Source organism: Passer domesticus, chromosome 3 (assembly GCF_036417665.1).
Source record: "Passer domesticus isolate bPasDom1 chromosome 3, bPasDom1.hap1, whole genome shotgun sequence".
NCBI lineage: Eukaryota > Metazoa > Chordata > Aves > Passeriformes > Passeridae > Passer > Passer domesticus.
This window is the reverse complement of record NC_087476.1, coordinates 18,472,566-18,498,928: the sequence shown is the minus strand read 5'-3', so window position 1 is coordinate 18,498,928 and position 26,363 is coordinate 18,472,566. Positions and strand designations below refer to the sequence as shown.

Genomic DNA, 26,363 nt, shown 5'->3' with positions numbered 1-26,363 from the left:
AGTAGGAGAAATTTCTTTCCTTCACTCAGCTGTGTCCAGCTTGCTGAAAACAGTTGTTAATGACCTTGATCCATCAGAAATAGTCCAAATAACTGGTTTTAGAAACAACAGTCATTTAGGAATATAAGTACAGCTTGCTGAGTTTGGTTAGTGTTTTTGTTTTGTTTTGTCAAATGCTGTAATAAAAAATTATGGCTTAAATTATAACGTGGGATTTGTCAGTGCTGAAATTGGACTCGTGGTGTTGTGAGTACTAACTTTATCCACTAAAACCAGCAACCCTGAACCCTAAATATTTGTCCTTAAATGTTTGGGGTTTTCTTCACAGAAATCTTTCCCAAGTAGTCTAATGCACCAGTGACTATAAATTTTACAATGTGGTAGACTGTAGAAGAAATGCAACATCATTGCTTTAACTATGACACTTGAAAGTTCAAAACCATACATAAGATAAACACGTGTGATTACTTTTCATTTTCAGTACACCTTGCAAGTTTCCTATATTTACTCCTTAAAATAACTTAGATAAGGGAAGTGGGGGGATAATTGCCAATTGTGTAGCTGTAATGGTATTAAGTGTATGAAATCAACTTTCTTCTAACACAGTAATATGTAGGAGAACCAAATGTTTACTGTAAAAAGCCCAGTTCTTTTTTATTATGTGAGGAAAAATTGAATAGTTTAGGTAATAAGAGGTGAAAGTAGCATTTCTTATAAAGTTGGAAAGAATTTATTTGGAAACTGTTGAGAAATATATCTAATTTGCCCAAGAAGTGGTACTTCTTAGCACTTGGAGACTGCTGTTACCTCTCATCTAATATCACTGGCTGGCTATTCTCCCCAGCCCTCTTCTTCATAAACAGTCCTCAATTTGAAGTAATTTTGTTCTTCTAGGAAATGCCATACACCTCTATTGCAGGATTTCATGGTGCTTCTATTAACATTTGCCTGCCCCAGTCTGCAGCAGATGAGCTGTTTGACATCTTGGGTTTATGCAGTGTGGTATCAAATGCTATGCTGTCTGCCCTCAGTCATGAAGGTGCCACTAGGTTCCAAAACTAAACTGGTTTCTAAGTTCCTGGATCTTGTAACAAAGAGAGAAAACTGAATGTGAACAAGGGAGTGACTGCTGAGCAGGGCATCCATCAGCTGTCTGGCCGACTAGATTGAAGTGGCCATATCTCAGTTACAGTGTGATCAGCCATGATTCTCTGCAGGTTAAATATTGCTGGTCAGTAGAGGAATGAAATAAAAGGAAATTAACTCTGTTCCCCCACACACACACTCCTTTACAAGACCTTCAAGTTATCTACAGCCTTGAGGTGGCTCTGCCCCTGATGTTTCTCTACAAGTGCATATCCTTAGAGCATATCCAGTGTACCAAGAAAGCTTTTAAACTACAATACAACATTTTGTTTGAACATGAACTAGGCTGATTATTTGTTTAAATAAGGGAAACTGAATATGGTGGAGAAGATGAAATAAAGGAGAGCTACAAATGAATATATACGTATTTCTCTGCCCACTAAATTCTTGAAGAACGTCTCTTACTCGTGTTCTCAGTCCACCAATTGCTAGTGACCTGTCACTGCAAATTCTGTGTTATCCCTTGTAACCTTGGAGAAAGCTGCTTTAAAGCTGGCTCTACATCTTCCACAAGCTCTTCTGAGAGATCTCTTGTTCTCTCTACTTGGTGTTGATTCAGAGATTGTCACCTCTTTGCCTCTGCCTTCCTGTGTCTGAGTTTGCAAGGTTTCTCCTGTGTTAGTGTGTTCAATTACAGCAAAAAAGACAACAATATCCCTTTGGTCCTGACAGCTTCCTCTGAGGCAGGAAGCCAGGACAAGCTATTGTCTGTGCTGATGGATGCTTGTTTTTAAAGTACAGTAGACAGATAACTACTAACAAATAAAACATTCTTGGAAATATTTCTGATCAGTTATTTTAGATATCTCATTCCAGATTACTTCATTTGTTTGCAATCATTTACATACCTTAGTTTTTTGGAGCAATTCTTGGACAACTGTAGAAAGAGTGTGAAAAAGGACAGCTTATAAAGATAACTGTGTTTCTAGAAGACAGTTGTAAATTGGTGGTAATTTAACCATTTGATGTCAAGGGTGGCTGATAAAAAATATTCTTTATATATGTTCTGATTTTTGTATAGAATGCTGTTTGTTTAACAATCTCGATCTCAACTGGAATGTTCATAAATAGGGTTCTAACACTTACAAAAACCCATGGCATAACCAAGAAAATAACACAAAGGATGTACACTCATTAGTCTTAATATTTGTATGTAACACTTGGGAACCATTTGGGTTATAACAGAATTAATTGGGGAGCTTTCAACCAAAAGCCTCTAGTGTTTTACCTCCCTCTTTTAAAAAGTGGAAAAATAATCTTTGGTCATCCGTATTTACAGAAGGGCATACGAATCATCATTATGTAAATGAGATGATCTTGGAGTCATAAAAGCTAGAAGAAAGAAAGGACCTATTAGCTCACCTAGTCTGTCTCTCTGCAATGCAAAGTTGTTTTGAGGTTTTTAATGAGCCAGCCTATGGTGCTGAGGCCACATCCCCTGGGAGGTTATTCCAGGCTAATGGTAGTGCATTCTGATCATAAGAAAATTTGTCTTTTTATTTCATTTTTCTCTCTTAATGAAAGGGTGAGGTTTTTTTCCTATCGAATACTTGCTTTTAATGTGGTAAATTCTTTAATTCTTTTGGTTGTATATATTTTACAGACACCTGACAATTTTAGATTTACCATTCCATTTAAAGATGGAACTGTTTTTTTTTTTTTGGTTACTTGGTCTTTACAGTCTCCATCTACTTATGTACCTCTAGTACCTGAAGCAGGATTGGAGGTTCGGTGCAAAAATGTTATTTTAATTTTTCCTGAATATATGTTTCCCTATATATTTTTTCCTGCAATAATGTTTTTACCTTTTCCAGTATTCCTGCAAGTGTCTAATCAAGATCAGGTTAGATATTTTGCATCTTCTTCTATATGAACAACATTTGGGAAAGAAATTATCTGTAGTGCCAAATGGCTGTTACAGGTTGGGAGAGGAGTCCAGTGAAATTGTTGCAGTCTTTGTGTTATTACTGGTCTTCCCAGTATGAACTGTCTCAATGAGTTGTTGCACCTCTAAGTCCACCTTGAAATAAATAGTCTTTGAACAGCCAGGCAATAAGAGTAACAATAATAACTTAAATCACAAAAGGATTTTTTTATTTTCAAGTGTTCATTTAAAAACAAAAGCATCATCACTTTAGTTCTAACAATGCTGAAGACATGCTAAAAATGTTTAGCTGGAGACCAAAATGTGAAAAGGACAACTGTCAGGCTAAATGTAAACTCCTCTTGTCTGTAAGTACCTATGCTTCCCTGGATGCTCGAGGATGAGAAATTTACACATTTCATAGTACATTTTACTTTTAAACCCTAATCCCTCTACTGCCAGAGCCATACTGGGCTCTTCTACCAGGTGAGTGGAGCAATGGCAAGTGGGTTAACACTCTTGCTTCCTAAAAAAGTCTCTGCAAGTGTTACCTTGGCAAAACTTGTCAGAAATACTTTGTGCAATTTGCCCATCAGCCAAACTTTTGTAGTTCCACCACTCTCCTTCATGAGTAGTTATGTTTCTCCCTGATCCTTTCTTACACACTCTTTCATATCTCCTGGCCTTCTGTTTTACTCCCAGATTGGTGAACTTTTCAGCCTCTTTGAACTTTTCAGCCTCTTTGAACTTTTCAGTCTCTTTGAACTTCTCAGTCTCTTAGGTTTGATTATTATAAGCTTCTAGTGGCTAAGGTGACATAAGTTTTCTGGTTTTCATGCCTTACTTCAGCCTAAAGGGTATTTGTCTTGACACCTTGTTTGTTCATAGAAACTATGATGACCCTTTACCAGTCTGAGTACCCAAAAAGCCACAGTTCCAGAAGCACCAAAAAAGGCTGAGTGGTGGTATGCATATATTAGCAATTCTGGCATACAGACAATAATAGATAGGGAATGAAACAGAAGATTCAGTGAAGTAACAGTAGCCAGTGAAACTAATTAGTGTGCCTAACAATAAGGGTTCAAAACAAGAAAAAGCACAGGTCATATGTAAAACTGATGAATTAAATGGTAGAAGTATTCAATTATATTTTTCTTCATAGTAGAAACATGGGTGATTAGAGCTATTTCATGTGATATTGCTAGAATAAACAGTTTGCCACCTAAATATTTCATATTGATTAAATTCAATAATTTAAACTGAGAAGGTGTCAGAATCATAAGTGTTACTATTAAACAATTGTTGGAAAATGGGGAAATACCCAGATACTGGAAAACTGCAGGTGATGTTTTTGTACTTAGGGGCAAAAGAGAGATAAACCTAGGGATTAAAACAATTAGCCTCAAATTATCGCCAAGCTGTTCTAATGATGTTGAGCTTGAGGTCACAGCTAGATATCCCCAAGTAATGTCACAGAATGGTTAATGTAATACTCTAATTGTATGCTAATAAGTAATTCTTCCTTTTTTGATTGTGTTAGTGAGAATGTTTTCAGAGAAATCCATTGTCTTTTTAAATAAGACAGCATGTTGCTTTGATGAAGGCCCCTCATTGTGTTTATATAATTTAAAGAGTAGGAACTTTGGGCCTTACTGAACCTGAGAGGAAATCACTAGATATTTTGTAGGGGAAGAGAAAGATCAGGGTTTTAGACCACAGAAAGTAGATTATAAAGTGGTTTGGATTTAGGGGAGAAAAGAATGTGGGGTTTTTTCTGACAAGGTGTCTTATTATACACTGGGCATTTAACACTGACAAGTGGCACTTTGGTTTTTAAGTGATTTCTAGGTGGCTGCACTGCTTTTGAAAGCGGGACTGAGAGTCAGTCTTGCAGGCATGCCACTGCCAGCTCATAAATTGCCACCTGTCAGCTAAGCTGCAGTGTCTACTGGTGTATGCTCATAGCTTCTCAAAATCTCAGGTAAGGCAGCTCAGTCTAGCCCTCTGACCAAAGTTTGCTGTAAACCATATTACCTTGTATTTGTCATGGTCTAACAATTCTTACCAGGAAAATTAGCCTAGCTCAGCTGGCAGGTGGTAAATGTTATACGTTCATTGTATGTCTCTCCTTGCTATTAAGTTCTTTGTAGCTGAATTTGTGAACTTAACTTCAAAACTTCACTCTAGTCTGTGAAAAGGGCTTGGTATCTCATAGGGCAATTTCTTCTAGCTTAATATGTCTAAAATTGGACTTTCTGGAGGTACAGATTATCTTGATTGGCTGTAGAAAACACCAACACACTTTCCAAGGCCAGATTAATTTACCAGTCTTCTTTTTTGAGGACTTCCTGTGTTGATTTGAAGTGTACTTTGTTGGTTTGGGAAAAGACAGTTACTTCTTATCCTGCCAGAAACTGAAAGCTCTTCGTTTGGAAGTTGCTCAGTCCCCAGAAGAGGCAGTGCCTTGGATTTCCTTTGTTGGGTAACCACAGTGGCTGATTAAACAGCAAGTGGCCCTAGTAGTTTTTTGAAGGAAATCTCAGGCATTATTCTACAACCAAAGTTATACATCTGTAACAAGAAAAATTAGGTCATCTGTGGGAATTGGAAAATGAATTTGGAGAAAGTTTACTTGTGTTTCAAATGGAGCCTTGCATGCATACTTTAAAAGTGCTTCTGACACAAGCTTCATTAAGTATACATTTCCATTCTTCCAATAAAACAAATGCTTCATTCACTCAACAAGTCGCATGATTTAAAATCTACGATAAATTTTAAAAGGCAATAATCCCCAAAGTTTGAGAAGGAAATTGTAGTAAGACCTAAGAGGAATACTTCATTAAAGACAAAAACATGAAACTAAAGAAACTAAAACCCATACTTAGGGTGAAGAAGTCCGGAGGCCTTCTCTGAAAAAATCAGTTTTGACTTTCATAGTGGTCATTTCATTTAATGTTCATTCTCTCGTGGAGCATATTTCCTGTTTTACTTAACAAAATGTGTATGACCCCAGAGTGTGCTGACATTTAATGTTCTGTAAGTATCATAATTTGAACTCTAACATCCTTCTACAGTACAATGGCTTTCTTACTTTGTGCAATTGATCTAGTTATGGTAATAACCAGTAATTTTGGACTGTACCTAGGTGAAGCATTCCTGCGTGAATTGGTTTACACAGAGACTGTCCATTGTAGATAATGTGCATTAAATATATAGTGCTGTTTAAACTCATGTTGCTACTTTAAATAAATTGTTACAGATACTAGAAAATTTGGAACAAGGCTTAGCTGAAGATGGAAGTATGACTAACATTACACAGGAGAACAGACAAGGTAGGTGTTAAACATTTTTTTCACAGACAGTGTGTTTTTATTGCTTGCCTAAGTGTGCCAGAACTTTTCACAAGAATGCCCCAGACTGGTTAAAACTGCAGTTTTCTAATCTTATAGCCTACTCAGCCCCTGAAATGATGCACTTTGTACTATTTTTTGCTGAAATTAATTTCACAGTTTTGCCCTTGATCAAACTTGTGCAATAAATCAATTCTTTTTCTTACTTAGGAGAAACAACATGGCTGTTATCCTTTAGTGATGAATATACAAGTGTGTTGCTGTTGCAGCTATAGAGGTGTTTCATCTTGAGCCTTGGCTGACTGACTCCTCTCAAACCTCATGTCTGCCATCCTCTCAGTTTTTTGAGACTGAACTACCACCATACAGTGGCTACTCTGGCTTAGGGTGCAGCTGCACAGATGGCAGAGTCTCACTGTAGCTGCATGGTACTTAGACTCCTGAAATAACTAAGGGACTCTTTAGAATAATGTTTAGGTTATATAGAGCTATATCATCATTTTCATGACTGTATATCCCACTATGTTTTCTCCTGTTCCTTCTGTCTTACTGATGTTGCTTCAATAGTATAGGGCAAATTACTTCACAAAAAAAGGGTGATCAGGACAAGCTTTTGTTTTTTAAACAGAATTTTTACTTATGAGGTTATTTGAGTATACTTGAAAATTAGACAAGAGGAGACATTTTAGGCATTGCTGTGGATTGTATGGACTCCTCGTGATGCCTAGCAAGTTCAAAATGTGCACCAAGAAAACAAACAACTTTCACCTTCATCCAACAGTCTAAGGAACGTTATCAAGTTCTTTCTAAGAGACCATTCACACAGAGCCCATGGAAAGCATGAGTCTGGCTCTGAGATAGAAGAGGCTAGATACAGTAAATAGCAGAAAAAAATATAAATAATTCCTTAAAACTGTCTGTATGGAAGGGTGCAGATCTGTTTGAACTTTTTTCCCACCTGTTCTTTAGTTAATACATCACTGTATCTGACTTGATACACCTTCTGAGTGCATCCTAAAACCACAAACACATATGAGCAGCACGTATCATAAAGATATTTGCACATATAGTCAAAAGAATACATTTACTACTCTTCTCAAAAGCTTTAGGAGAAATGGAAATAATCTTACATTGAAGTTAGACACAGCACTTCATGAGTTTGTTTTCACTTGTATCTAATATTCTTTTTGCCTCTGTTCTCCTACTTACTTTTCCCTGTTAGCATTTTCTGCCAGAATTTTCATCCTTCTCTCCGTATGTTTTGTTTTTTACAACTTTAAAACCAAGGTGTTGATCTCCCTTTAAGGTACAAGGACTTTTTACAAGCTGTATTGTAATCCTGTGTCCTGCATTCTGCTTCACTCATGAGTTACTGGCTCCTTGCTTTTCCTCTCTGCTTCAGAGCTCAGATGGGCTCAGGAAGAGACACAGTTAGAAAAGCAGCAGCTAGTAGTTATCAAGGGACGTGGCTGCAGAAAATTTGGAGTGATCTTTACATGTCTACTGTGCTGCCTCTAGGTTTAAGACAGCCAAAAAGCCCATGGGACACTTGCAGAGGCTGTTGACTGCTGTTGTCTGTGGAGGTCAGCCAGGTCTGCTCCCTGTCTGCTTTGTGTATGCATTTGGAGCTCCAGGAGGCTGATAATGGGTTTGCTTTTTTTCATTTGAGACTTGCTGAAGCAAACCTTATTAACTTTATGTGAAGACAGCCCTAATTCATTACGGGGATTATGCTTAGCATGTAATTTCCATGCTGCTGATGTAAGAAGGTGCAACACCAATCATCTTAACATGTGCATCTCTAGCCTCGAATGCAGCACCTCATTTGCCAGATTTTCAGCAGGCAGAGAGATTTAGCATTGCACCACTTGCCTGGTAACACATTCTGTAAGATGCAAATTTTGTAACTTCACAGTGCCTATTGAAATGAATGGCAGTGTAGAGTACAGAGCCCTTGATGAAAAAAAGGAAAAGCAAATGCTTAGAGTGAAGCATGGCTGCATGGACCTGCAAAGAGTGTTTGAGGCATCTCAGTAAAACACAGTGATCTGCTGCTGGGTTTTGGTTTTGTTTACTGCTTTGCAGATTTTTTTAACCCCTTTCTTCCAGTGCTAAGAAGCCTCATCACACAGAGCTGCAGAATTTCTAGACCAGGTTCCTGTTCAATTTATAGCACAAGCTGAAGACATCTGGTTTGCCTGCTTTGCAATCCTTTTTTGAGAACTGTAGCTGGTGTTGTCTGACTGTTAACATGAAAAGTGGATGTCTCCGGTGTAGGAATCAACATCTAGTTTGTTATCACCTAAGTCCTAAAAAACTGAATGTGGTTGCCAAACTATGAGAACATGCAACAAAAGAAGAGATATTTACTTAAGTGAAATCATGAAGGACAGTTATTTAATTATGTTTGGATTTTTCAGATCCCCCACAAGGAAAGAAAAAAGGAAATGTGTCATGAAGTATTTGTTCATGGTTTACAGTATCATCTCCATTAGTAGCACTAGGGATGTGTGGTCCTGGGGGAATTTTTAAAACAAAAGCTACGAGTAATGCATGATTGTAAGGTACAGTGGATGAAATACTGGGTTCAGTGTTGGACCCTACATTATAACCCTCTTTTGGACAAACATAATTTGTGAATATTCATGGATTGAATTTTTTTTGTTTTATTGTTAAGAAGACGGAAGGAGTTTTCCTTTTTAGAAAGGTGATAGACATTTCACCAAGCTCTTCTTATTTGTAATGATTTCTTTGTGTGCTGAAAGAATTATCTGTGTAATCTGCCATTCTTTCATCAGTGACTACATTAATGATACAAATGAGTGGTCTCAGTTATGACAATTTTATTGAAATAGCCTCTTCTCCCTTCCCCCCACTCCCTTTCAAATCATTACAGTGACCTTGACAGCTGACTGACTGAGATACATGTATTTTTCAAATGTACTAAATGAATAGTCCTAATGTTTATTTGTTGAGGATTAGAGAAATACTTTTAGCATTGATCTATGGTGCTGTAACATGAGAGAAAATAAGGGTCGGTGTGCACTGTTCTCTTACAACATCAGGAGTCTGTCTGCAAAGCAAAAGGGAGAAATCTGCTGCAGCTTTTAATGCCTGCAAGCTCCAGGAGAATAGGGAAAGCAGACAAGCTTGGCAGATTTTTTCAGCATATCTCTCAGCCAGAGGCAAGCACAAACAGTCCCAGACTCAGACATTTCTCACTCTGCATGTTTTGGCTCCTCAATGACATTCTAGCTATGTTTGATTTTTTAATTTATCACATTTAATGCTGTAGATTACATGTTTTTAAACTGTTGCTCATTATCACTTGAATCCTTTTATGCACCTTTTGTTCTGATGTTGGAAAATGTGTGGCTTATTTTGGTGTTTAATATTTGGCCTGAGCTGAGAGCTGAGTGACTGTCTATTGCTCTGCATTGTTGCCGTGTGTATGGTACTCAGAGCTGCTTGAGCAATTCCCTTGGAGAGATGCAGAATTCTCTGATGCTGCAGCAGGGCTCAGGATTAAAAATTCTAGGCTAAAACCCAGTGGTGTTAACGAGGGGGACCTTTCAAAATTGTAATTCATAGGACCAATAATTGATGGCAAAAAAGAACCTCTAATTTATTTGTGCAAATTCACAAGCTGCTCTTATTTTGCAGCCTCTGTTCAGCTGTGGAGGTCACGTCTGGGCCGGGTGATGTACTCCATGGCAAACTGTCTGCTAATGATGAAGGTACGTGGGTGGCAGAGCTGCAGAGGTACCGTATATTCCAGAATAGAATGTCAGAGAAAATGCAAGTGAATTACTGGTGCAGAGATAAGGGAAGAGTACCTGACAGTACATTAAGGTTTTCCTTAGTGAAGAATTAATTAGGCTTAATAATGTCTTATTTAATAGATAGCTATTTGCAGTAATGTTCTTTGGGAACATATCTGTACTTATTTCTCCCCAAATCATCCTAGAGAACATGCAATAACAATACAGAATTTGCATTTTTAAATTGAATTTTTCAAACACTTAACTAAATGCTCTAATTAAAAGCAATTATGTGCTCTGCCTTTTTCAAACTGTGCGCTAGGAATGTTGCTCTGTTTGTGAGGTTTAATAACACTGTAGCTTTTGTATCTGATAGAGATCCAAAACATCTGAATACATCTTCCCTTGTCAACTGATCTCACTTGTAATGTCTTCTTTCAAGTTTAAATCCTCACTAGTGGGTAGAGGTGGAAGAGAAAGCAATAAAAGCAAAAGTGACTAGCTGTCACTGCTGGGGTTTTCTGCCTTGATTCCTCCTTACATTTTTTAACCAATTGTACTCTGTTTGGTGCAACACTCTTAGCTTCTCCTTTTATTCTGGAAGTAGAAATAAAATTACTTCTGCCAATCCTGTTGTGGTCAGGAAAACAGGGGTGTCGCCATTCTTGCAGCAAACAGTTGTTACCCTGAGCCCAACTGTGCTCTACAAATCAATTAGCAGCAACAGCCTTGGAGCAGGGATGTCAGCAGTGGCATCTTCACAGGCCAAGATTTGCACTCCTGGCTCCCTGCACCTTGATTACCTAAGGTTCATGCCAGACCTGATTCTCTGATGTTTGCTTCCCAAACAAGGCTCCATTCTTAATATTACAATACCACAAAAAGGTATGGTTTCTTCTTTTTTTTTTTTAATAGCCATCTGTACAGCTTTACTTGAAATGGAATATTCTTGTTGTGGGAATTAGGGGAAACACACATTTATTTTCATTATTATATTGTAATAAGAACATTTCTGTCTTGCATAGAAATAATTGTTCAATAAAACAATTTGTCTTTTGAAGTAAGTACATGACATAGGCTATTTTTTAAATCATTCCCTTTTTCAGTAAACAAGTGAAAAAAAGCATGAGCTGCTATCCCAAACAAAGCAGAATATATAAATAAAAAATACTGCTATATATATTTTCAAGAACTTCACTTTACTTTTTGCTGTGAATTTTTTTTTAACTCATACGTATTCATGTGTACACACAAATCCACATGCACACACAGTTCTGACCTTCCTCTGGTTTGATCATGTTAGTGCTATTTTCTTTGAGTAACAGAAATATATTTGTGAATACCAATTATAATATTTTTGGAAATGATATTTCAGAAATATGGCAGCTCAGATACTTCTTAAGACCAGTTGTATTTAGGGTCTCACATCTGATAAATTAGAAATTTATGGTTCCAAATAACTTCCAGATTACTCACAATTGCATGTTAATGCATAATTAGTTACATCTGAAATTTGCATTTCAGTTCATTGGCTGTAGGGTACCTGTGAGTCTTTCAGTTTTCAGGAATATCCCCAGACCCTTCTAGCGTGCAGCAGTCCTGTGGTCATCTTCTCTACCTTCCAGAGTATTCAGCATGAATCTATTCAGATTAGTTTTAAACATACTTTTGTACGTTCTCCCATAAACAATTATATTAATTGAACACGGTTCCACCCTTTTTTGCTGTTGTATCATATGCTTTAAAAAGTGCATTTGTTTTTATTCGAGTGTTTCAAGTGTGTGTAATTTAAAGAGCTCATTCTCCAAGTCAGCGCCATCTATTGCCATCTAGTGACCATTTACAGTATTGCAACACTGCTTGATCCCCAGGCGCTGTTAGGTGATGGAATACCGTGGGCAAGTAGATGATGATGATGATTACAATAATAATGTATTAAAGTAAAACTGTGTGACTTTGGTATGACAAAAAACCCCAAACATATCATCTTACTTTTAGTGACCTCTTTCTTTTGCCAAAAAAACTACAGTAGTATTTAACAGGGAACAATCTTGTCAGGATTGACACTTGAAAATTTTTAAAAATCCACTTTGATTAGATGTTGATCCTATAACTATTTAAATTCGTTATCCTCAGTTCTTAATAAGGTTCATTTCTTAATTAGGTTTATTAGCATTACTTACCTGAATCAAAGAATTCTGTTTATGTAGTACAATGATTTTTGCCTTTTAAAATATGCCTCACATGTTTAATAGTTAAATATCTCCTTAAATTTTGAGATGGAGAGTTATCTTATTATGGGGTAGAGAGTGAAGGCAAAGTGGTTCACTCGAGGTTCACAGGAAATGAGTCATATTTCCTACACCCTGAGAATATCTTTCCTAGGTACTGAACTCTGCCTGCTGTGTCCCTTTATCCATGTGACCAGTGATAGTGGTAGTAGTTCAAGGCAGTCTTTCTTTCCTGTTCATCCATCTCCTTTTCTTTGTATAACCTTTCTTAAATGGGTTCTGTCTTCTTTCTGTGCACTACTGTTGTACTTAATCAAATGACAAAGAAATTGTGGATCCCAGTTGTATCAACTGATATCAAACAGCTTTCCTGTTTCCTGTGAACAAGGGAAAACTTCAGGAAAGATGTGGGAATATAGCAGGAGAAGGGGAGACCATATAACCTCTCATGTAGACTTCCATTTACAAGAACTGTGGGCTTATGTGTCACTATGAAAGCATGTCCTGAATATAGAAGCATGAGGGGAATATTAATTTAATATACAGCTGATGATATGCATTGTTTCATTTCAAAAGTCTATCTGCAAGATGCTTGTCACTTTACTAAATCACCATGGAAGTGTCTTAAAACTTTTTAAGTTCTTTTCATCTGTGCTAAAATCACTTTTGACATTATCTTACCAGACTTTGCTCTCTCTAAGGGATAAACACTTAAGTATTTTCCATATATATTATAAATGCACTGTAATTAAAGGCACATTTTGTGCTTTTTAGTTTTCTTCTTGTGTAAGCTTTTGTAGAACTTGCCATTCATAAAACAAAAGCATTAGAATTAGTTTCAGTCTGGGTATAATACAATTAAAATGGTACCAAGAAGGAGGTAACAGCTTGTACTAATGACACAAGGGAATGATGCCTGAGGACTTTGGTTCCTGTATGATTTAAAGGAGAAAAATTGTCTTTTTCCTGACTGCTGCAGTACAGCTCCCTGGATTCATAGCACTGTGAATCTCTGCTTTCATAACCCTTCCACAACTGCACTAGATAGAGAGGAAAGATAAGTTATCCCTGTCTTCTCTCCCCAAAACGAAGTATTTATGAACTATCCACTCCTTGCAACTCAGATCTTTAGTCTGAGGTTTCTTGAACTTACTCTCAGCATTCTACACATCATGGTCATTTATGCTTATTTCTAATTAAGTTATTAAAGTAGTGATGAGGAAAATATGAAAGTGTGTAATGCAGTAACCATGAAGGGAAGTAGTTATACTGTGGTGCATTGGAAAAAACATATTCCAGCAAGTAGGTCCAGTGGCTTACTAGAACTATTTTATACTATTTACTATTCCTATATGCTATATATTATGTTTTATAATAATGTAATAACATATTATAATATGCTATTTACTATTTTATACTATTTACTAGTATATGTAATATTAGCCCCAAATTTCCATAATAAAAGAGGTATTGAGTTATGAAACAGTACGCCAATTCTCATTCATATCCTAAGTAGTGTAACTTCAGACCTTCTTTTGGGATTTTTTTACAAAGGTGCGGAAAACTGGAAGGCTCTTAAACTTTTTTAATTAAAGACTATGACAATATGTCAGCCCCATCTCCAAGTCTTAAGATCACAAGCTATAGTCATTGGGGCTTTTACTGGCAATATTTAATATGTTTTACTCCTCGCAACCACACCTTGTATCAATCAAGACTTCATTTCTCAGAGATGGTGTGTATTTATCATTCCATCAGACAATCTTTGTTGTATTATGTCACATTAGCAAAACTGTGAATGACAACAGTCTTTAGTAAGTGAGACCAAATATCATCTATTTTACAATGTGCTCTATCAGAAGGAACTGTCAGATAAGAAGCCTCTACAACTCGCCACAGAATAGTATTTTGTATCATATGTAGGATATTCAAGAAATCTCCTAATGCTTTCATCATAGTGTGGGGAGAATAATAAATGCATACTAAACTCACTGAGGGATCCACAGGTGACCACAGAATGAGGTTGTATTTAGAAGTGAGCCTGGATATAATGATGTTTCACAGTTTCATCCTGGAGCCCTTCTTGCTTGTGCCTTTGGACATAAATAATTTAGTCTCTTGTGATCTCCTTGAAGAAGTGGGTCCTTTTGCTGTGACAGATACTGCAAGACATGGAGTGGGTAAGCACAGATGTGCTGTGCTGTGGTGTTGTATGGAAAGAAGGTGCAGTGACCAACAACAGAGTGCATGGACTCTTAATGTTCACCTCTAGTCTCACATTTCAGGATCTGTCAGTGTTTATGTACTTATAATGCATAGGATGTTGGAGATAAGGATGAGGAGTGCAGAAAAGGAGGAGGGTTTCTTTGCCTGTCTCGGCTAAATCCATGAAGCCCCTGCAGCATGGGCCTTTAAGACCTGGCTGCTTGTTCCTACCAAGGGTGCCTGCTATGTACACAAGGGAGCCTGTGCTGCTGTGATGGTGCAAACACTGCCCACTCATGCAGCTTCTTGTGGCTAGTCTTTTCTGCAGTCAGTTCATGCTAAGCTGGCAGAAGCACTTTTCTATCAGCTTGCTGCATGGTCTTGGGCTCATGGGACTTGGGCTCATGGGACTTGTTTGTGCATCAGTTTGGGGATGTGACTGCACAGCCCCAGTCGCTCATGGTTGTGCTGTGCATCTTTGTTGTGTAGCCAGAGCCTTAGAGTGTGCACAGGAGTGAGCACTGGGTAAGGAGCAGCTTTAGACCACACGATTTGATACAAGAAAATTATTTCTCTAGTGACCACATTTGATGCTTGAGGGGATAAAAATCGCAGTCATAGACAATCTTTCAGATTGTACTCTTGGAAGAATTAATAGGTACTACAATCATGGCTGGGATTCCTCTGAAGAGCTAGATCAAAGGGTGTCCCTATTCCAGATTTTTTTATTAGTTCCTAACACAGTCATACTCCATGATCAAGTAAGTCCGTTACTGAGAGCCATTACAATGAAAACTGAAGTTTTCCTAAATCATAAATTTGTGAAAAATTATGGCTGCTTTAATTTCATCACATTTGAGTTGTGAATGATAACTACAGCAACATTTAAATAAATATACTTGTCTATATGGCATGTTGGTTTTCCTCTGAACTCTTTTTATTACCAGTAATAAGTGTGAACTTGTCATGGCACATTAGAATTGTAATAAATTTCAAATGTTAATAATTAATTGTTCAGAATTAATCATTATACCCACAGTATACAAGTTGATTGCAAAAGAAAAGTCTTGCAGAGGGCTTTCCCAGGCTAACTCATCTCCTACTATTACAGGACATACAATTTCTCTCATATACAGATCAGACTCCAAAGACTTACCTTGACTTTTTGTTTGTATGAAATATTGTATTTCAAATAAAATGGTTTGGGTCAGAACAAACCTTTAAAGGTCATCTTGTCTAACCTACTCCTGCCATGCACTGGGACCTCTGGAACTGGACTGGGTTACTGAGAGCACCAACCAACCTGGCCTGGAATGTTTCCAGGGATGGAGCATGCTCCATATCTCTCAGTAACCCCTTCAAGTGTTTCATTGCCCTCATTGTAAAAAATTCATTCCTATTATCTAGTCTAAATCAGCCCTCTTTTAGTTTAAAACCATTACCCCTTGTCCTATCACAACAGGCCCTGATATATAAGCCCATTTCAGGTACTGAAAAGCTGTAATGAGGTCTCCCCAGAGCCTTTTTTTCTCCAGGCTGAACAACCCCAACTCTCTCAGCATTCCTTCTTGAGAAATGTTCCAGCCCACTGACTATTTGGTTGCCCTCCTCTGCTCCAATACAATCATGTGTTTCCTGTGCTGAGGACTTCAGAACTAAATACATGATTTGCTCCTTTTAAGTGCATCCTCAGGAAAAGAAATTCATTACATGTGGGGAACATTGCTCCCTCAAACCAAGCAGGAGATGAAGAAAAACAACCTTTCCCAGTAGCTGTGATCACATTAGGGACAAGTTAAGTGAGTACTATAATTTGACTAAGACTAATGGTAGGACAGAGAGTATCCCAAGATGTCTGTGTAGTTTTTTAAGATTATTCTCTGTTGTCCTTTGCTTTCTAATGCCCACAATTCTTGTACTAAGTTGAAGGGCAGGACTGTTGGGAAGCACTAAAGTGTTAAGCACAGAGAGCCCTCAGCCTTTGCTTGGCTGGCCTTTGTAAGCAAAGGCAGGTACTCTCTGCCCCAGTTTCTCCCAGCTGCTGCAGCTGAGGCTGGTACAGCCCCGGGCCAGTGGACCTTCCTACAGCTAAAGCTGGTCTCAGCACTGTGCTTGGGCAGAGCCTCTCACCTCTGCCTGCCAAGCCGTGTGGCCTGGCTCTGAAAATCATGTCCTGTCAAGGTCCTTGAATTACTGCAGTTCAACCGTGAAACAGCTGAACTGCAGGAACCACTCACGTGGGAATTCCTTTCCAGCGGGAAATGGGACCCATTTGTTTAATCTTCTGTCCCTGGTCCTTAGCTGGAGGCTATACTGGCATTCTGTCGTGAGCAGGCAGACCTCAACGCTGCCCCCTGCAGACAGGTGTCCCTTGCAAAGCTTTCTGGAGATCAGAACCAGTCCTCCCCTCACTTAGTTTTAGCCCAAATACATTTTCTATTTAGATTGCCTGCTTTTGCGCAGTAAAAAACCCAATTCACATGAAGGAAGGTAAAGTGTCTTGTTTCCATTATGCAGTAAAAAACCCAACAATACAGGTGGAGGAAAGGAAAATGTCCAGTTCCCCTTGGTAGTAGTGCTAGTTTATTATCTGAAGATGTGCAGGAATTGCAGTTTCTGTCATGTGATGTTTTTTCACAAGAGCATGTGCACAGGCACCTCACAAAGCTTTGGAATATAGTTTGTTAAACAATGTAAATTATACACATATTTGGAACGCAAGACACTTTTCAAATTTGTATACCTCCAGTCACACAGAAGGTGCTTCACTTTCATTCTAAATCACAATCTAAGATAAAATGTTCAGAGTTTTAGTTTGTGGCATTTAGCTACAAAAAGAATATGATCACCTTAAAAAAAAAAAAATCCTCTGTCTATGCAGTTTCAGTATAACTGAGACCAGTAGAACTGACCAGTGTAGTCAGCCACTAGTGCCTACAGTGATTGATAGAAATTCTGTCCCACTGACAAGTTGCAAATACTTCAATTCTGTTGGAATATGTCTTTACAAAGAAGGTGACACAATGTCTGAAGTATTCTGAGGTTAAATACCTGATATTTTTTTTGTATGCTTTTCACCCTTAGGACTATGTGCTGGCTGTAGATGCTTACCACTCTGTCATCAAATATTACCCACAGCAAGAGCCTCAGTTGCTGAGTGGAATTGGAAGGATTTTCCTTCAGGTATGCATTTTATTCTAAATTTGCTAGGTAATACTGTTGTTGATAGCTACATATAGAATAATCACTGCATTTAAAACTATAGCTGTTTTTGTAGGGCACGTGTCAAATTGTAGAGGCAGTGCTCAAAACAAAAACCCTTCTACTGTGTCGTATTAGATACAGTTAGGAAATATGAAGCATATAATATTTAAAGTGCGTTAGCAAACATATCACATGCTGCAGAAACTTATGCTAGTATTTTATTCAAAAAGTGACATTCTCTTTTCTCTAAAACTAAGGGTAAAGTTCCTATTGACATCAATGAGACAGAATTCACTAAAAATCTCATGTCTTACTGCCTTGGACTGCTTGCAAGTCTTAGTCACACTGTATAACTGCCATCTTCACCTAGAAAAAATTCAAGAGTGTCCTTCTTTTGTCCAAATCATATCCCTGAGAAGACAGGGGAGGACACCTTAAAAGAAAAAAAACAGTATACAGAAAAGTATAATAAATGTCTATGTACCTGTATTTAATGGCAAATAAAAATAGATGTATTTTTATTTTTCATAAAATGATGCATCTAAATAGCCATCTGTTTTTTTTAAATTTTTAGTATCTTACAAGTTCTTTGCAGTTCTTTCATATTTCTGATACTGATAATTCAAACTTTTCCTCTTTTATCTACTGACTTGTTTTTAATGACAAATCCAATTTTGGATTATCAGGTATTTACAAATTATCTTATTTGTGACATTCCTGTAATAATATTATATTGAAATTGAGTAATTTACTCTTAATAGATAATTATTAACATTGCTTGCTTGAAACCATAGAATGTCATTCAAATTCAGTTATGGATTTTCAGTTCTCAGCAGGAGCATGGTTTCACAATGTGTTAGACATGTCTGTCTTTAAAAGTCTCTAGTTTAAAGTTGATCTCCATTGCTATGAAGCAATTTTATTATATTGCCTGCATGCATTAATTACTGCCTAAATAGGGAACATAATAATTATGTGTATTAAAGAATGGTACTGTAAATACGCAAAATACTAAAGGAAATACAAGTTGTTAATAATTCTGGTCTTACTGTAAAAATAACTGGGTATGTTACTGGCACTGCCTTTCTGACAAGAGTGTCTGCCCTGATGTCACACCCAAAGCCTGTTTGTCATTCCATTTCCTCTGGAGAAATTTTCACTCCCATGAGGATCTCCTAACTTACAGAATCATTTGAAATCACTGATCTCCACAATGTTGGCTGTGACAACAGGCCTCCAGTTCCAAGGGATTTTACTGTGAGATCTGGACATATCAACAAAAGGGGTTATGAGGAGTCCTTGGTATTTTCATGTGACCTAGATAGAAGTTAAAAAGAATAGTTTCTAAATGCAAATATTTTCATTTCTTCTAGCAGCTTAAGGAGATACGGTTTTATTACTTGGCTTGTCTTTTTCTGTCACAAAATTTTCAGCTCTGTCTGGGGGATACTAGTGCAACAGATGCAAGATTTTGATATATTAAGAGAAGTAGGCAGTGTCCAGTTAATCAAAATCAAGCCATTTGAATTAAAGAAAGATAAATGTGTTGCAGTCATGGGCATCATCATTTTTGTAAGATCACTCTGTGGTAAGTGTGCACTGTTGACAAGGCACTCGCTGGAAAAAAAAGTAAAATGTCTTGCAGGTAAAATAGAAAAACAGTTTTCTCATATTCAAATGTCACAACTTTTCAAAAACAAGTAGCAATTCCCAAATAACCTCAGCCTGTGCTGCTAACTTTGAACATTTACCAAGAGAGGCGTAAGGCAGCCACATTCCAGTTGCTTGTGAGTCACAGACACTGTTTGACAGTAGATATCACACACATAAAACAAAGCAATAAAGTGGAATAAATTGTAATTCAGGAGTTTAACAGAAAAAAGTTGCAACCTTTTTCAACTTTGTAAAACTTTATTTATTTTGCTTTGATTTATTTTTTCTTAATTAAATTGATCTAACTAGTCTAAGGCATCATGTCCTAATGTGGCTTTTGGGGCTTTTGGGGTCTCCCCAACCCCAGCTGTCGTGGTTGTCCAGGACAGAGAAGTCCAGTTAAGCACGACCTGTCCGAGCCCCTCAGGCAGGCTCCAGAGCCACAGGCAGACTTTGCATGTTCAGCTCTTAAGTGAGATCAACTCTTTAGTGATTATCAGCTCATCAGTGATTTCAGCTCTTGGCTTGCTAAGGGTCTTTGGCAGACGCCGGAGAGAGAGAAGTGCTGTTTGAGGTTCACAGAGATGTCTTTATTGGTATCTTCTGCAAAGGGTCTCAGTGACAGCTCTTCTACCAAACTGGGCAGGAATAGGGGTTTATATAGGGTACAGGAGTTGTAGGAAACAGTCCAAAGCAAGGGTCAAGGGAAAGCGACCATTGTCTTACAGAGAGACAACAAGGTCCGAAGAGATTGGGGCTTCTTAGGCCCGGTCATGGTAACTCGGCATTTCCTACCTTAGGCTGCTGACCGCCACGGAGGCCTTGCAGGCCCTGGGCCTGCTGCAATGTCCTCTATCTTCACATGTAAGTGGAACATAAGGAGGTCTAGATACGATGTACAGCCTTTGGCTGTTGCCTTAAAAAGTGGGAAATGAGAATTATAGAAATGCAGAATGGAGGAAAAGGCAGAGGTTATCACAAAGAAATTTTCATAAGGACTGTAATTCTCTCAGCAGTCACCTGACCTGTAAAACAGAAACAGTGAATGAATTAGAGAAATAGTGAGTACATTTTAGTCTCTAGGATTATATTGTGTAGCTCTCACTGGCTGACCTATCCAAAATTTCCATTTGAATAAGTACATAAGAAAAAAATTTAAAAGCTGCCTGACCTTCCCCTCTGCAATAAATTGCTGCAAAACTGAGTCAAAAGCAATAAAAAAATTCTATAAGAAAAATAATTTTGCTTTCCAGACAAACAGCAAAGTTAAGCACATAGTATACTGGAGGCTCTTTGTTAGGCAATATGATTATTTGAGATTAACAGTAGAATCTTCATTTTTATTTGATGTGCTAATTATTATAAGATACTGAAGTCATACTTTCTGAGTTAAATAAGTGTTAAAATGATAAAAAAGTGAATAAGTGATAAAGACCACTTAAGTTGGTTAAATTACTTTAATGACTAATTAAAACTCGTTATTTCTTTTAAATTATCTTTCCAACCAAAAAATTGTAAAATGGAAACTGTTTCCCCTCTCTGGGAAAAATGAGATTAAAGAGTTTGGCATGTTTGCTGAGAAGATACGAGATGGTGCTAAGAAATCAGAACTATTCGTGATCACAAATAATGTGTAATTAGTATCAAAGAATACTAGATTTGGACTCATCAAGTTCCCAGGAGAGCAAACCAGTAGCTTGCTTTAGAAATTGATTGTTCTCATAGTTAACGGATTCCCAGGCTAAAAACACTCAAGGACAGATTCATTTACACTTTGCCAGCATTATCTTCCAGTTAAATATAATTATTTTCTTGGTGATTTACATCTTTACTGAGATTTGTAGAGAGAAGTTGTATCCTTTGTCATTAGAAGCGAATGTATGGTATTTTCGGACAAATAATATTTGTTTTGAGTCCAGTTACATAACATCTGGGATAAATGCATCTGTTTCAGTAGAAAAGATTATTAATGGGTATTCCAGAAATGCTTGGTAGATGGACAGCAATTAACACTACATCTTTGACTGCAGTGTTCAATTGGATCATCTCCTAAACGTAAAGAAGAATAATTTCCTTATGTTGACATGGAATAAGTCTTGTGGTTAGAGGTGAAGCATTATTTATCTGTTGTATTAGAGATGTTAGTAGAGCTTTGGGTACTGCCACTGGGATATTCCCAAAAGGAAATTGGGAAGAATTGTAGATGAAGCCTTCAGATGGATGAATGTTTGCTGTCTCTGAAAGTGCAGTTGGAAAGTCATTTGCTGATGACTAGAAGGACTTGTTAGATGATCTTTTCCACAAGGATCTCTTTAGGGTTTGTAGTGTTTGTATTTTTTGGTTAGGTAGTACTTGTATGATGAAATGCTTGTAAAATGTACAGATGATGCCAAGCTGGGAGTGGTACAGACACTATAAAAGGCAGGATCAGAATGCAAAATAATCTTGACAAGTTGAGAAGCTGAAATGTTAAATTGGCTGTGATTCAAACAGCAAAGGCAAATGCTACCAAAGACTGGGAGTAATATACAAATACAAAATGAGAAGCAACAACAAGCCTATTTCCTCTAGAAAGGAAATAGACTGAGAGTAAGAAGACTACACAAGGGTAAACAAATTGTACTTCCAGATACTTGGCTTAAAAGCAAAATCTATATTCACATGTGAAACATGAAGTGATTCCTGCTTCTTATTGCTGGTGAGAGATCAGTTCAATTATGGAGACTTCTTATGTGGGCACTCAGGGAGGATGTGAAGTGATAGGAGAGAGTTCAGAGAATCCAGAAAGCATTATCTATGAGAAAGGGGTAAACACTGCTTTGCCTCAAAATTGGTTTTCATTCTAGAAGGGGAATAAAAAATTTTCAAGTATGCAAAAGACTGTAAAAAAGACTAGTTGTACATTCTCCCCTACCACAATGGACAGGACAAAAAGCTGAGGTAAAAAGTGCAGTAAGATAGAAGGTATTTTCTAATGCTAGGGCAATTTAAGAATTCTGGATTAAGTTTCCTAGCAAGACTCACATTTGTAATGTCCACCATCTGAGAGCATTAAGGAGACTTCAGGACATTTGTCACAAATGTTTTTCATAGTGTTCTTAAATGGGTTGTCTCTTGAGGACCCCCTTGAATCTCCCCACCTGAGGACTGCCTGGTTTATGAACTAGTTTAATTTTACTCCTTTTGATAGATTTTGATAGATTTATTTTACCCAGTTGTAAGTTTTTGTTTTCTTCCATCTTTCCAGCTGAAAAACATGCTGGTAACTTTATTTTCCAAATAAGTGACCTTTTTCAAGTATTTTTTTTTCATCTCAAAGAGCAATGTATGTCACACACCTTTAGGTGAAATACCCCTTCCTTTTTAGAAATCCCCTCCCCCATTCCACCCCCCATGAAATATGTACTTCTTTATGCCAGTTTTCAGATCTCTCATTCCTTCATCCTGCTCAACTCACTCTTTGGTGTGTTTTAATCTGCAAATGGACAATCTTCCCAATATCTTCAGTGGTCCATCTTACTGGAGTTGTTTTCTGACATGTGGTGTGATGCACTGAAGTTGTCCTGTGGCCCCTGGCTACAACCCAGAGGCTGTGGGTTAAGCAGGTGTGGGTCCTGTGCTAACTACGAGGCCACTGGTGTCTGTCTTCCCTTCCTGTGGACTAACGCCCCATTTCATTGGAAGTAGCTCTGACCTTTTCCCATTTTCAGCTACTTTTTTGAACTGTGGAGTTAGTTACAACAAAGGAGCTAAATGAGGATATGGGGCCTCCCTGCCCTACAGTGCACAGCCCCCAGCTGAGAAACTGCCTTGGGCAAACTGCACATGCTTTTTGGGTGCTTTTCGTGACCTTAACGTGGCTCTTCAAATACATTGTTTGGTAACAAGCGTTACCCAGTCACTGTAAAGAGATTGAAAATGGACTTTGATATGTTGTATATGTTTTTGTGTCCTTGTATGATATAATCAGGATGTAGCTCTTTTCTTCTTATTGTAGTAACTCACTTATGATTTTTCCATCTAGATTGGAGACATAAAAACTGCAGAAAAATATTTTCAAGATGTTGAGAAAGTGACTCACAAATTGGATGGACTACAGAGCCAAATTATGGTTTTAATGAACAGGTAGGTAATTTAATAGCTAAATAAAACTTCTTAAAATGTAATTCTAAAAGAATGCAAGGTGATCATTAAACTACCCTTGAAACAATCCTGTTCTCTTTCTCTCTTTTATGGGACTTCATCTGTCATAGGTGAGACTGAATGGCGTACAGACTCAGGAGATCTCTATAACTTGGTACAGTCGTATCATCCTGCACTGAAACTGCAATCTTCCAGTTGATTTTACAAAGCTTTTCCTCATTCTTTCAGGCACTGCATATTTTCACCGTGTTATTTCAATATACATTTGCATAAATATCTCTTAGGAGAGGAGAAGTTATTTTGGGCAGTTATCCTACAATCAGATCTGCCAGGAAAGTACCACCCGGTAGCTTCAAAGGATGCTTGAATACACTGTAGTAAATCGAGCTGTGTGATGGGAGACTCACTTTGCTATGGCTAGCACATTGGCTTAATATATTTAGAATATACTGTTCAAAAGTGCTGTGAAAATTATATGGCTGATTGCATGAAGAGAAATAATTCTGGGAAGAGAGTATCTGCATTTAAATTAATAAAACACAATGAAGACTGTTGCTTTTGTAGGCAAAAAATATAGCTGAGCGATCCAAGTTGACATTCCATTTGTCTGTAAATCAGTGTCTCCTTCACACTATAAAGAACAAATGTCAGAAACTCTCACATGTGTAACAGGAAAAATAAAAAATGGTGTCCATTCTTTTTAAAATGTATTATTACCTTGGGTTTTTGAGTAGAACTCATTTATATGTCACTTACTTTCTAGAGCATTTCTCCACCTTGGTCAGAATAATTTTGCAGAAGCTCATCGATTTTTCACAGAAATTTTAAGGATCGACTCATCAAATGCTGTGGTAAATCTTCAAATTGCTACATATATAATGAACAGCTAAATTATTCTCATAATACTTCATGCATGGATTTAATTAGTACCCAGAGTATGCTCAGAGCTTTACAGAAAAATGGGATGTGGCATGTGTGCCAAAAGGTTTTCTGTATACGTAAGGATAAGATGGAAAATGGGATGGGAAATTAAGAACCAGTCTGTATGAAGGGTGTGAGTACTTGTGCATGCATGTAGAAATTACAAGACACTCTTCTTTTACAGGATCTTTGCAAAAGCACTTTTTTTTGCACTCACTGTTTTTAGTATAGACTTGCATGTCAGAAAAAGAAATGGCAGCTGCCAACATATATAAAATTAACTTGACTTCACACAACATTGAAAGGATGTTGTAATTTTAAACATGACATTTTTAACACGTTGCATATCAGAGCCTTGGGTTCCTGTCACAAGCTGAGATCAAAGAGCTGTTTATTTACCTTTGGGTTTCCTGCACCTGGCAGTTTTCAGTGCATGGTCATGTAAGTGTTCCTGAGAAGTCAAACAGCTTACTCACAGTAATCTGCTCCAAGGCCATTTACAGACTGAAGGGACTGAGTTTAAGGAACACATGAATTGCATTATTTCGCAGGCTGTAAAATAGCATGTATTATAAATCACACAAGATCAGTAAGGTTTCCTGAACGGACAGAAAAATATTTTTCTAAAAGGCCATGTTCTTCCTTTATCTTGAGCTTTTAGAAAGTATTAAAGTTTCTGCTACTAAACATGTTATAACATGTTTTCACATTGTACTGTTGGAATCTCTCAGTAACTCTTAAACCCTTTTTGTGTGGTAAGGAAATGGAACCTGACTTGATCATTCATGATGTATTTAGACTGCCCTATCTGCTGGATGTGTGTGAAATCAGCTGTAGATGCCTTTGTGATAAGAAAGTATCTTCCTGTTGCTTATGTGGACATGTAAGCCAGAGAGAGAGAAAAACACTTCTGAACATATAATGGAATAATTAAAAAAAAAAAACCTATGAAAATGCATGTAGAAGCTCATGTGGTTTCTGAAATTTGTTTCTCTTTGCTTTCAGACTGACTAATGTCCTATACTATTTATATTTCATTTTAGACTGTCTTTTAGAGTTTCAGTTCTTAGAAGTCAGCAAGTCCTCCTGGCAGAGGGTAAATCTTGAGAATTATAAGAACAGGACAGAGTTGTACAATTGATAATGGATTTTAGTTTTGCACACACATGCAGAATAGTAATTCTTAGCATACAGTAAATACGTTGTAACTGCAGATGCTAGACTTCTTTTCCTTCTCTCTCATCACTTGTAAATACATACATATATATGTTTACAATATGTTTTTTCACTAGGCTAACAACAATGCTGCTGTTTGTCTTCTTTACCTGGGGAAACTGAAGGATTCCCTCCGGCAGTTGGAAGGAATGGTTCAGCAGGACCCTCAACACTACCTACACGAAAGTGTCCTCTTCAACCTCACTACCATGTATGAACTGGAATCATCTCGCAGTATGCAGAAGAAGCAGGCACTTCTAGAAGCTGTGGCTGTCAAAGAGGGCGACAGCTTTAATACTCAGTGTCTCAAGTTAGGATAGATCATTTCCAACTAATTTTTTCCACAAAGGCTGATTTTTTAGACTGTATATACTCTCGCTAATGTGTAAATGTGAAATAAAATCTATTCAATTATGAATATTCAGTGGCATTACTACTGAACCTGTCACCTCTAACAGGCCTGTCATTGCTTTGTGCTTAGAGCCAGCTTCATTCCTACACGTCTGTTTCTGTCCAGTTACTCCTCATTACAGTGCACTATTTTATATATATAGAGACACAGTCAGCTACTCAGATTCTTTTATAAGAAAAACTGAATTTAACCTTATATTGTCTTGATAATTTTTCAGTAGTCAATGAGTAAGCCATGTGAGCTTATTTCATCAGCTAG

The 26,363-nt window shown here is 37.5% G+C and overlaps 1 protein-coding gene across 2 annotated transcripts in view; it reads left to right on the top strand.

Annotated features, from left to right (window-relative positions):
- Nucleotides 1–26,111, top strand: part of TRAPPC12 (trafficking protein particle complex subunit 12) — a 51,010-nt gene extending 24,899 nt beyond the window's left edge. For both annotated transcript variants that reach the window (XM_064412021.1, XM_064412022.1), the window contains exons 7-12: nt 6,270–6,342; nt 10,024–10,097; nt 17,642–17,740; nt 23,439–23,539; nt 24,321–24,408; nt 25,771–26,111. In XM_064412021.1, the coding sequence (XP_064268091.1) occupies nt 6,270–6,342; nt 10,024–10,097; nt 17,642–17,740; nt 23,439–23,539; nt 24,321–24,408; nt 25,771–26,013 (678 nt within the window). In that variant the 3' untranslated portion in view covers nt 26,014–26,111. The remainder of the gene's footprint in view (nt 1–6,269; nt 6,343–10,023; nt 10,098–17,641; nt 17,741–23,438; nt 23,540–24,320; nt 24,409–25,770) is intronic.
- The last annotated feature ends 252 nt before the right edge of the window (nt 26,112–26,363 follow it).